This window comes from Rhineura floridana, chromosome 2 (genome assembly GCF_030035675.1).
Source record: "Rhineura floridana isolate rRhiFlo1 chromosome 2, rRhiFlo1.hap2, whole genome shotgun sequence".
Classification (NCBI taxonomy): domain Eukaryota; kingdom Metazoa; phylum Chordata; class Lepidosauria; order Squamata; family Rhineuridae; genus Rhineura; species Rhineura floridana.
Window position 1 is genome coordinate 91,143,191 of NC_084481.1, and position 13,324 is coordinate 91,156,514.

Here is a 13,324-nt window from a genome sequence, read left to right on the forward strand (position 1 = left end):
GTTACAAATAAGTGTGAATGGGGTCTAATTTGTGCCAGAGATCTGAGCTTTCTGTCAGTAGCATTATGATGAAGGCTTCACTAAACCCTATCTTTGTAAGCTGTGGTGGCAATTCTTGTGCAGTTCTGTTCCCAATCTACTTTGCTCATAAGCTGTCTGGATCTTCTCAATGTCAATACAAGTGTGCCTTTGCTAGGTCACTGAAGTACGCAGCTGAGTGGTTGTGCTCACATTTGAACTAACTCAGTAGTAAAGCTGCTGTTCAGGTGTTTTGAAAAGACTGAAATTCCAGTCAGCGTACAATACATAGGTACTCCTTGTGTATGTAATGATGTGGTTGGAACAAATAAAAAATTCTCTATGTGTACTCTGTTGACAGTAAAGCACTTTTCAGTAATTGGATCTTAGACAAGATGTTAAAGTCTAGTATATATTCCACCAAGATCCAGCCTGGGATCAAAGTGCTACCATCCTTTATGGCAGCCTTTCCCAACCTTTGGGTCCCCAGATGTTGTTGCACTACATCAGCCGCAGCCAGCATGACAAATGGTCAGGAGTGAGGGAACTGTAGTCCAGCAACATCTGGGGACCCAAAGGTTGGGAAAGGCTGCTTTATGGCTTTTGGAAAGCCTATGTATGGGATTCAATTGTCTCCAGCCTCTTGTTTTTCTATGTGAATCCATAACCTCTAACAGAATATCTTGTGACATTGGGTAGTATTCACTACTCAGTAGACCCACTGAAATTAATGAATCTAAATTAGTCATGTTAACTTCAGTGGGTCTACTCTGAATACTACTAGCGTTGAATACCACCCTTTGCTCTTTCTTCCCAAATTAAAGCATCACCAGTAACAGGCTTGTTAAATGTATGAAGTAGAGAAGGTTGAAATTAGGGGAAGGGGTGTAGCTCAGTGCATCTGCCTTGTATGCCAAAGGTCTCAAGTGCAGTCGCCAGGATCTCCAGGTAGGGGTGGGAGAGATTCCTGCTTGAAACCCTGAAGAGCTGCTGCGGGTCAGTGTAGACAATATTGAACCAGATGAGCCAATGGTCTGACTTGGTATAAGGTAGCTTCCTATGTTCCTGCGAAATTCATAGCTCAGTAGGGGGGGAAAAGACTCTGGATGGTTCCATCTGAATGAAAACAAATCACTCTGAATGATCCCCAAGATAGTGAGCATGGGTATGTATGGCTGAAACACCATAGAATTATTTGGTATTATCCTGGAATAACCTTTAAATCTAGATTCTATCAACCAGGATGGAAGAGCCGCCCTGGGCTCCTGCTGGGAGGAAGGGCGGGATATAAATCGAATGAATGAATGAATAAAATATTGTCTTCCCAGGACACCGAGTGTAGGAAATGCTAAATTTAAATGCATAGTTTTAAGTATATTAATTTGCTCCTTGCCGCTTGTATTAAAATAGTGTAATTGGAGTCACTGTTACAGGTACTATTGCAATTGATTCATTATAGGTCTGTTTGGTTTAAGTGCTCACTAACGAGCTTCCTCTCCCAGCTTCCTGCAATGGCAGGGGAATTTTTAGAAAGAATGCTAACAATCAAGCCACTATTTCAAGTACATTAGGCTGAGATGTTCTACCCTGAACTGAGCAGCATTGAAATAAGTTCCCCAGCTGAGAAGGTACAAAGTTGGTGATCTTGGACTTCACCATGTAGTGTATTTACCTAGATTCTATAATACCTCTGCCTTGGGAATTGCAACTTGAGGTGGTTGGGGAAAAAAATGGGGGGGCACCTGGATAACTACTCTGAACATCAGGAGTGACTAGAACAAGGGTTCAGGCTTATAAAAGCATTGCGCTAGTGAAATACAGGAAAAATGCTGAAGAGACCACATAGGAAGGCACATTGAAGCTCACAACACTTTCCTCTGTCTCTTTCCCAGTTGTTGAAGAGAGTGTATGGAAACTACTTGGTAACTCCAGAGTCTGGTAAGCCGCTGCATAATTTGTGCCCTGATACTTGTTCAATTTGCAGCTCCAGTATAATTATTCCCTGCTTTTCAAAAAGAGAAAATACTTTCCACATTTTCAAGCCAGCTCGCAGTTGGGATCTCCTTGTCACAGTGCTATTTTTAAAAAGCGCACACACACACACACACTTCGATGTTCCACATGGAGTGCTGAGAACATCAGAGCTCTATTTCTCAACAGCTCAAGCTATGATTCTGGATCCACCCCCAAGCAAGCCTCCGCTCTTCTAGTTAGGGATTCTTTGTTCTGTGTAAAGAGATTGACAAGCATTCAAAAGCTCTGGAAAACCATGGTTACCTGTGACAGTACTGCTTCCCACTCATTTGTTACAAAACACGGGCTGGAACTGCTTTCCCCAAGTCTGAAAGAAGGAACAGAAGTGATTGCCTCATGTGAGGGAGAAAGACATGTTTAATGTATCAAGCACTTAATTTGAATGTCCAACCAATGGCAAGTTAGGAAGAAATAACTTATGAATGACTGATCCAGCACTATATTGCTTTCTCCTGAATGATCTACGTAAGTCTGATGAAAGGGAGGGGAAAGTTGTGAGTACTATATTATTTGCCTGTTTTAGGTTACAATGTCTCTTTGCTGTATGACTTGGAGAACCTTCCTGCTGCCAAAGACTCCATCGTGCACCAAGCAGGCATGCTGAAACGCAATTGCTTTGCCTCAGTCTTTGAGAAATATTTCAAGTTCCAGGAGGAAGGAAAGGATGGAGAGAAGAGAGCTGTCATCCATTACCGAGATGATGAAACTATGTAAGAATAAACTGGCCTTCCATCTCCCGTATCTTAAAATCTGTTTCCAAACTGTGAGGTTTAGAGATATTCAAAAGGATTCTGTATTCACCTGTGCACTGCTGTTTGTCAACCAGAAGCTCCTTTAGACTGGTCAGTAGCAAAACTGTGCTTGCCCATAGATAGGTGTTGACATTTAATTGTGCCTGAGGCTCTGATTTATAACTTCACAGTGCAGTTTTATATATACATGTGTCCCTTAAACATTAGAGGGGTCATTCAAAGGAATGTGCAGTAATTCTTGGGAATGAAAGATGTTGTTGAATTGAGCCCTCATCCACTTCATTGTTTTCATGGTTGGAATTGGACTTGAACATTTCTCTCTCAGAGGTGTGGGGCAATGTACACAAAACAGCTACTACATGGAGGCAGCTTTAGACCGTACTCTATAGTGTGGCAAGGTGTTCATGTACATCAGCTTTCCCTGCAGTTTTGGGGAAATCTCCACAATACTTCAAGGTTTGGGGAAGGGGGTCCATATTTTGACTTGGCTCAACAGCTGGCTATTATTTGTGTTTGCTACCAGCTCCTCCCCAAGGTATGATCAAAGGGCTCTGGGGAAGGAAAAGGTGGTTTTCTTCCCTCTCTCACACAGTTTTTGCAGAAGACAGGTGTTAAATTGCTGCCTTCTGCAAAAGCCCAAAATAAAGGCAAAGAAAGACCCTCTCTTCTCCTCCAGTTCTCTGCTGTTCACAGTTCTCTGTGCTGTTAGGGCTGGCCTGGTCATGCCATGCAGTAGGGTAAAGTGACCTTCAGGCAACACCATAAAGTGGTTGAGGGGATAGATTGCAGCAGGAATTTGTGTCTGAATGATGCAGCAAGAAGGTATTGGCTCCAGTGGAGGAGCAGGTCACCATTTTGGTTCCACTTCGGGCAGTAAAATGTTCTGGGCTAGCACTATATGCTGGGCATGTGGGGCAGGGTTAGTCACTATTGGCAATCTGGCAAGTGAATTGTCAGCTAGAGATCTCTGCTATAGGAAATAAAGTACTCTCTATGTGATGGCTGTCTCACATACACAGTCTCCCTTTGGTATAGGGAAGGATGTTGCATATTTCATGCTTTAAAGGTCATCACATCTTTGTCACAAGCCATCAGCTCCATTGACTTGTTGATAACTTTCCTACATTTGGGTAGACAGCAAGAGAGGCATGGGGAAAAAAGATACTGTATTTTTGTGGTTTTTAAATAAGCTCCATATCTGAATAATATATTGAATAGTTACTGATTTGCCCTTTTTATCCCTTGGGTTCTCTGCACTGAAGATTTAGAACTCTGAAGCAGTCTGCTTCTTGTCTCCTCCTTCCTAGGTATGTTGAATCAAAGAAGGACCGTGTCACAGTTGTTTTCAGCACAGTATTTAAGGATGACGACGATGTAGTGATTGGAAAGGTGTTTATGCAGGTATTCCCGTTCATATTCTATAGGGTTCTAGTTGTGTGTGACTGGTGCATTCATCCCAGGAGTACCATTGTGCTGTTAGCTGTGAAATGACCCCCCCCCGGTAAGATTGATTGACATCAGTAGTGCCTTTGGGAACCTATTTGTTATTGTAAGAATATCATGCTAGGCTCCTAAAATCACTAGGTGTAAGACAAAGAACTCTGCCCACGGGTTTGCAGTGTAAAGGACTGTGGGATGAGGGTATGGAACTACACTATCAGAATTGTGTTCCCGGCTGTGACACTGTACCTCCTAATCTAATTCCAAAATCCACCCCTTTATATTGTTCTTATGAATTGCCTAAATGCTCTAGGCATTCTATGATGATTCAAAGGTAAACAGGTCTTACTTTGCAGGCTTACAGTGTAGTAAAGTCTAGGTACATAAGGGAGAAAATATGAAAGACACAAGGGAAAGGAGAGACAGTCAGGGAAAGCCAGAGTAGAAAGGTAGGTCTTGAAGTGTCACTTGAATTTGTTGGTTATAAAAAAAGGAGCCTAATGTTACGTGGGAGTGTGTCCAATGTACAAGCAGCAGAAAGAGAAAAGGAGCCCTGGCAGGAGTTATAGGTGGTAAACTTAAACATAACTAACAACAACAAAAGGTTTAAAATGAAACTGTGGCTTAGTGTTGCACACGGATGGGGGGGTGTCACTGAGTCACAGGAGCTTGCTTGCCCTACTCCATTTAGTGACATACTTCACGTTAACCCAAAAAGCTGCTTTTCTCATAACAAACTCATTAATCAAACTCCTGAGTGTGTTCTAAGTTAAAGCAAGAGGCCATGTTGAGGACAGTGGAGGAGGACAACATGCATAATATCTTAAATATATTTACTCAAAAGTAAGTTGCATTGGTTTTAAAGATACTTAATTTCTAGGAGATAGAGACCATATTGATTTCAGTTTTCTCATCCAGTTTCCCCTAAGAAATTGCAAGCTTTAGATCTTTCTTAGTTCTAGATGCTGAAGTTGTAAATTCAGCAAATGTTCTGAACATCCTTATTCTTGAGTCTAGTACATGTATTGCATGACTTGGTCTATCAAAGCATAACATTTTAGTCTGTTTACCTCTACCTACCCTGTACACTTGTTTGTTACTATGATAATGATGAACTGCCTTCAAGTCCATTCCTACTTATGGCGACCCACATGGTAACCACTGTGCCTGTTTAGAGTAGATAGTATCAAAATATTGGCAGCATATCTTGAAACTTAATAGACCCAAATTCTAGTGCACCAAGACATTTCAGAGCATTGGAAGCAATGCAAAATGGGTTCCTTATCTCCTAAATTATAACATTTCCCAGGCAAGATAACATGTATCTCGTTAATGTTTCATTTAAGCTAGCTATGATTCAGCTTTTAATCAGCATTTATTTAAGCTGCTTCAAATACCCTATCTTTAATGAAGCATCTCTTGAATCAGTTATGTTTGCTGATAACAGGAATGGATCTTGGCAGTGAATAATACAGTTGTAAAGCACCTGAGTCAAGAGCAAGTGTAATTCTTTGTGGCAATAGTTCTCAACTGTTCTTCCATGGCCTAGTCTTAGATTCTACATCATGCTTCAAATGGACTGCTCTTTTCCCTTGTGTTTGTATTCCTAATGGAGTTGCTAGGGAAAAAATGCTAGGGCTTTGCTACAGTTTCCTAGAAATGACACAGGACTGTGTCACTAAATCATTCTTAAAACCAGTGTATTAAAAAGCACACATCCTTTCTTTAAAGGATAATTGTTGAAGTGGCATTACCAAGTGATTTCGATTCTAGGATGAGATATGATAGCAGCTCAGAAGTTATAGTAGCTGCTGCTGTTGTTAAAATTTGTTACCTGCCATTCATGAGCAGGTGCCAGGGTGGGTTACAACAATTTAAAATTCAATAATAAAATTCAAAATAAAACAGATTACAATCACAGGAATAAGATGGGTCCTGAAAACATACTCATCAAGTGTCAAGGCCATGGTGAAGAAGTGTGTCTTCAACGTTTGCTGAAAACTGTACAGCAAAGATACCAGATGCACCTTGTGAGGAATTCCATTACTTAGGGGCTGTCACAGAGAATGCCTTCTCCCGGGCCACCATTTCTTGAACTTCTGAAGGTAGCAGAACTACTAAGAAGGTCCCCTCTGCTGATCTCAACACCCAAGAGGGTCTGTAGGGAAGAAGAGAGAGATAATAGTTGCCTAGGCTCAGAGAGGGAATGCCTGGTGTCTTAAGTATCTGATTAATATTATCTTTCATCCTTTCTTATCCCAGGAGTTTAAGGAGGGTCGTCGTGCCAGCCACACAGCTCCCCAAGTGCTTTTCAGCCACAGGGAGCCTCCCTTGGAGCTAAAAGATACCGATGCAGCGGTAGGAGATAATATTGGATACATCACCTTTGGTAAGTGGGTGCTATTCTCAACTGGGTGAGTGTACCAGGTGAAAACTATTTTCCCATAACAATCTTATTTGACTTGTTAAGTCCTCAATGGCACCTTATTATTTCACAATAGATATCCACAATAAGAGTATATATAAATAAATTTCAATATTAAATTGGTTAAAACAATTGAATAAATAAAATTGACTTCAACTCTAATGCAGATAGCAACTGGGATAAAAATCTCTACTTTGGCTTATTGAAAGAGAAAGGTCTTCAGTAGGCGGCAAAACGACAGTGGTGGTTCCTGTCTGATGTGTAACAGGAGGGAATTCCAAAGAGTAGGTGTCACCACACTAAAGGCCCAATTGCTGCATATGTGTGGAACAGATCTCCTGATAAGATGTGTGTGCAGGATGCCCTTTCCTGCAGAGCGCAATGATTGTCCCACCATTTATATACCCAACCAATCTTATAGATATCCTATCCCAAGCTGTGCAAGGCTTTGTACACCAGTATCAGCACCTTGAACGTAGCTGATAGCTAATTGGCAAACAGTGCAATTTGTACAGTGTAAAGCTTTGCTTGCATAGTTCAGGAGCCAGTAGAGCTTTGGAAATGGCTTTTGCATCTAGAGCAGTGGTGGATGATATGCAGTACCTGGCATGTTTTGTTTGGGGCACTATCTTGGACATCCCTAGTTCTGCAGCGCAGTTGAAAGATGTTTCCAGAGCACTGTCTAGTCCTATTTAACTGGATGAGCAACAGTTAGTCTCCTAGCATCAGAGACGATCACTGGAGAGCAGTACCCCATGGATGCATTTCAGTTAGACAAGTTAGGCAGTAGACAAGGCGGCTGGGGGAATGCATCTGCTCACTTGACTGTCTCTTGTCAGTCCTGGCTTATAACACTAGCAGTATAGGGTTTGTTTACAAGCATTTTTACCTCTCTCTTTAACAAATGCCCACCAAGTGGCTTATTTGCACCATGTAACATGCCAAATTGCTGTTTGAGATCAATACATTTGGCATGAGCAAGTAAACTAAAGCTTAATCCAGACCCAATGGCAGTATTGTTGGTGGCTGATTTGATGAACCAGGAAGTACTATTCAGCCTGTTGTGGCTGGAGTTGCAAGTGCTGGTGCTTACCTGTAAACCCAGGATGCCAGTATGAGAAGAACTGCCTTGTCCCACATACACCTATGTCTATGCTGTGAGGTAACCTCCTTTGGGTGCTCTGCCTCTGGAAGTTAGGCAGATGGTGTCTAGGCAGAAAGCTGCCTTAGCTGTGGTGCCCTGTTTATGGAAAATGCTTTCCTCCAGGGAGGCTTGTCTGATTCTTACATTTGAGTCTTCTCAGTGCTAGGTTTCCTCAGGCTAATTTATTTGAGTTTGAATTTATTTTAATTCTATTGCTCTTACAGTTTTATGGTTCTGTTTTTAATATTTTTGATGTGTTGGATTTTATTCCTTGCTTTAATTTTAATATTATTAGAAGCTAGCCTGTGGTAAGCAACAACATAAGCAACAATGAAGGGTAGGATAAAAAAAATCTTAAATCAATTAAAGAAATACCTGGAGTCTTTACTAGGTTGTGACGAAGAAAAAAGGGTTTTCAGCTTATATAGCTGTAGAGATAAATATGGTGACTGCATGTGCCATAAACTGAAAAAACTGGAAGTCGAGTAGAGTACTTGGTTTCTTGTTTGGGGTTCTTCAACCCTGATTTCTACCCCTTTCAGTATTTTACAGAGCTAGCTCAAGGACTCAAGGCAAAAGATGATGGGATGAATGTGCCTGCTGTTGTGTCTGCCTCCCTCATGATAGGCAAAATATCATCATGTGCTTCTAACTTGGGCAAATCTGTAGGTTTCTGTTGTGGGGTATTTGCAATCTATCCCTCACTGTTGAAAGAGTATGTTAAATTGAGAATTAATTCTTTGGTCCTGTAAGATGAGATGAGAAGTACTCAGGTATTTAATTAGACCATTTTGTAATAAAAGCGATCAATGAAGAGGTGGATGTTCACCATGATGGGGAAGGGCCATAGCTCAGTGGTAAAGCATTTGCTTTGCACGTAGAAGGTCTCAGGTTTAATCCCTGGCCTCTTCAGGTGGGACTGGGAATGTCCCCTGTCTTTACTAGTGAATGATGTCTTCTCATTATGTGTTCAAAGTATGATAACCTCAGTTTCATCATTTTAGCTTCTAGTGATAGTTCTGGTTTAATTTGTTCTCACACCCTATTATTTGTCTTTTTCGCTGTCCATGCAAAACTCTCCTCCAACACCACATTTCAAATGAGTTGATTTTTCTCTTACCCACTTTTTTCACTGTCCAACTTTCACATCCATGCATAGAAATTGGGAATACCATGGTTTGAATGATCCTGACTTTGGTGTTCAGTGATACATCTTTGCATTTGAGGACCTTTTCTAGTTCTTTCATAGCTGCCCTCCCTAGGCCTAGCTGCCTTCTGATTTCTTGACTATTGTCTCCATTTTGGTTAATGACTGTGTCGAGGTATTGATAATCCTTGACAAGTTCAATGTCCTCGTCAACTTTAAAGTTACATAAATCTTCTGTTGTCATTACTTTGGTCTTGACGCTCAGCTATAGCCCTTTTGTGCTTTCCTCTTTAACTTTCATCAGTATTCGTTTCAGATCATTACTGGTTTCATCTAGTAGTTTGGTATTGTCTGCATATATTAAATGGATATTTTTCCCTCCAATTTTCACACCTCCATCTTAGTCCAATCCCACTTTCCGTATGATACGTTCTGCATATAGATTAAACAAATGGGATCATAAAATACAACCCTGTCTCATACCCTTTCCGATGGGGAACCGATTGATTTCTCCATATCCTCTCCTTACAGTAGCCTCTTGTCCAAAGTATAGGTTATGCATCAGAACAATCAGATGCTGTAACACCCCCAGTTCTTTTAAAGCATTCCATAGTTTTTCATCTACACAGTCAAAGGCTTTGCTGTAATCTATAAAGCACAGGGTGATTTTCTTCTGAAATTCTTTGATCCAGTCCATTATCCAACATATGTTTGCGATATGATCTCTGGTGTCTTTTCCCTTTCTAAATCCAGCTTGGACGTCTGGCATTTCTCGCTCCATATATGGTAAGAGCCTTTGTTGTAGAATCTTGAGCATTACTTTACTTGCATGGGATATTAAGGCAATAGTTCAGTAATTACTGCATTTCCTGGGATCCCCTTTCTTTGGGATTGGAATGTATATTGAATCTTCCAGTCTGTGGGCTATTGTTTTATTTTCCATATTTGTTGATGAATTTTTGTCAAAGTTTGAGCAGATTCCATCTCAGTAACTTGTAGCAGTCAATTGGTATGCCATCTATTCCTGGTAATTTGTTTCTTCTAAGTATTTTAAACGCAGCTTTCATCTCACATTCTAAAATTTCTGGTTCTTCATTATATGGTTCCTCCGTGAATGAATCTGTCATCCTTGCATCTCTTTTGTATAATACTTCAGTATATTGCTTCCATCTTCCTTTTATTTTATCTCAGTCCGTCAGTGTGTTCCCCTGTTGATTATTCAACATATTGAACGTTCGTGGTTTGAGTTCACCTTTGATTTCTCTGATCTTTTGGAATAGGGCTCTTGTTCTACCTTTTTGTTGTCCTCTTCTATTTCTGTACAATAATTATTGTAGTAGTTCTCTTTATCGTTACGTACTAGTTGTTGTATTCAGGGCTGTGGAGTTGGAGTCGGAAGCAATTTTGGGTGGAGTCAGAGTCGGAGTCAGTAGAAATGTACTGACTCCGACTTCAAAATAAAATTAATATTTTAATATTAATTTATTAATATTAATACATTAATATACATTTGCCATTTATGAAGGAGTCAGAGTCAGTCAGACAGTAGAAAAATTAATATACATTTGCCATTTATGAAGGAGTTGGAGTCGGACAGTGGAAAAATAGAGGAGTCAGAGTCAGAGTCGAAGGTTTGACATACCGACTCCACAGCCCTGGTTGTATTATTGCATTTAGGGTTCTAACCATGTTTCTCTCTCCTTTTGCTTTTGCTTTCCTTCTATTTTTAACCATTTTAAGAGTTTCGTCAGTCATCCATTGAGGTCTTTCTTTTTAGTTAGAGGTATTGCCTTTTTGCATTCTTCCCTGATAATGTCTCTGACTTCCTCCATAGTTCTTCTGGTTCTCTATGAGCTCGGTTTAAAGCCTAAAATCTGTTCTTGTTTGATCTTTATATTCTTCTGGGATGTTATTTTAATTGTATTTTGGCATTGCGATTGCTTCTTCTTTAGCTTTACTCTGATTTTCGATATGACCAGTTCATGATCTGTACTGCAGTCTGCTCCTGGACTTGTTTTTGCAGAAAGTATGGAACTTCTCCATCTTCTGCTTCCAATTATATAATCAATTTGATCCCTATATTGTCCATTTGGTGATCACATGTATAGTCACCTTTTCAGTTGCTCGAAAAATGTGTTTGCAAGAAACAAGTTATTGGTTGCACAGAATTCAATAAGTCCTGCTTCATTTCTGTCTCTTAAGCCCCATTTCCCCACAATTTCTCGTTTTTTCTCTTCCCTACGTTTGCATACCAGTCCCCCATGATTATCAGAGCATCCCGTTTTGGTGTGTGATCAATTTCTTCCTGTGCTTCTGCGTGCAATCTCTCCATATCCTCTTCTTCTGTGTTTGCCGTTGGAGCATAGACTTGGATGATGATTATGTTGATAGGTTTTCCGTTAAGTCTCATTGATATCTCTCGCTCAGACCTTGCGTTATACCTCCTAATTGCTTTTGCTACATCACTTCTCACTATTAAAGCAACCCCATTCTTTCTTAATTTCTCATTTCCTGCATAAAATATTTTGTAGTGGCCTGATTGAAAATGTAAATAAGCAGAGGGTGGCTAACATCCAAATGGGAAATCAAAAAGAGGAGGTCAAAGACCAAGATGCTGGAAAATGGGAACTTTTATTTTTGATAAAACCCAACGAGTTTCAGCCTGTTATCTACAGGCCTTCATCAGGGGCTATGGTAAGCCAAACAAAAAGGACAAATTAACTCTACACACATATAAAATCATACACATATACATAGTACATATAAATCTTTTGAACAGTCTAGTACTCACATAATAGCTTGTAAGATTATAAGACAAGCAACACGCTTTCTGTACTGTGCCAATATCAAATGTCTCAATGAGTAATACAATGGATTGTCTGTATATATACACAAGGAATCCTAAGCGAAGTACAGGTGAATGCAATAATGTTCCCTTTTGCATGTGGAACAGCTGACACCTGGATGCAAAGAACAAATGAGGGACTAAGGGAAATTTCTGAAATTTACAATAGGGGAAGAAGCTCAAAATCTTCATTTAAACCACTAGGGGTCATTGTTTTTAAAGTTAATATCCAAGATAACTCTTTTCTCAATAGAATATCTTCATTCTCTCCATACACTTTCTCCAAAACCCAAAATCTTAGATCGGCTGTGGAATGTGGGCATTGGCTATAATGGCCCACTAGAGGGGCTCCCATCCTTTTATTCCTTAAGTTGCTAAGATGCTCTCCTATGCGTTTTTTAATCATTCTTGAAGTCTGACCCACATACATTTTTGAGGAGCCACTCTGTATCACGTAAATCTTGGTCTTTGACCTCCTCTTTTTGATTTCTGATTGAAAATGTCCCATTCTTGTCCATTTTAATTCACTCATGCCAAGTATTGTAATATTGATAAGTTCCATTTCTTGCTCAACAATTTCTAACTTTCCCTGGTTCATACTGCATAATACCTCTTCTTTATTCAGGAGCCACGGTGCCTGCGGGGGTGTATAGCTCAGTGTTTGGTTTATCTAGCTACCTGAGTGGAATAGGATGGGGATTACTGAAAAATTGCACAAGAGGTACTCAGGGAAGGATCTTGATGAAAGATCCGGATGAGTGAACACTTCACTGACACCGGCATTTTGTAAGATTGAGGAGCATAACTAAGTTGTAGAAAGTTGAAGTTGTAGATAGACCTTGTTTTCAAAAACATCTAGGGTCTCCAGGTATCCCATTAAGACAAGCATAATCCAGATGTGCAGCATAGGAAATGATTCCATTATAGCCCATCTGTACAAATGCTGCAAATTCATACTGTACATGGTATTGATCTTGTGAATGGATCTCATCCCAGGAATAGAGGTGTTTTTGTTGCCTTGTACTGCTTGATAGAGAGTAACAATTTCCTGTTACCTTCTCTTTGCAGTTCTGTTCCCCCGCCACACTAGTGCTGCTGCCAGGGACAACACCATCAATTTGATCCACACATTCCGGGACTACCTGCACTATCACATCAAATGCTCCAAGGTACTGAAAGGGTATTCTGAAATGCTTTCCATCTCAGGAGATACAGAACTTCTCTTTCATATGCATAACATTATTCTTGACTGACATCCACTTCATTCTTGCACTCATGCATCTGAGTTTTGTTTTGAAATGTCAACTTTGTCACTGCCCAAACTTAGCCTGTTTGACCAGGAAGAGAGACAGTGTGAAGCCTCAGTCCAGATAGTCGCAGAAAAGATTATATCACTTCAATAAAAATATATTTCTCTCAAAATACACCTGCTAGGAGGCCAGCGAGACAGATTGGGAATTCTGTTGGTGTACCGCCCACCTTGCTGCCCAACAGCTTCCCTAGCTGAGCTGACCGAGAT

The 13,324-nt window shown here is 40.3% G+C and overlaps 1 protein-coding gene across 2 annotated transcripts in view; it reads left to right on the forward strand.

Annotated features, from left to right (window-relative positions):
- Positions 1–13,324, forward strand: part of ARPC2 (actin related protein 2/3 complex subunit 2) — a 35,254-nt gene that overhangs the window by 14,894 nt on the left and 7,036 nt on the right. For both annotated transcript variants that reach the window (XM_061609267.1, XM_061609268.1), the window contains exons 4-8: positions 1,911–1,956; positions 2,576–2,762; positions 4,112–4,205; positions 6,507–6,633; positions 12,874–12,974. In XM_061609267.1, the coding sequence (XP_061465251.1) occupies positions 1,911–1,956; positions 2,576–2,762; positions 4,112–4,205; positions 6,507–6,633; positions 12,874–12,974 (555 nt within the window). The remainder of the gene's footprint in view (positions 1–1,910; positions 1,957–2,575; positions 2,763–4,111; positions 4,206–6,506; positions 6,634–12,873; positions 12,975–13,324) is intronic.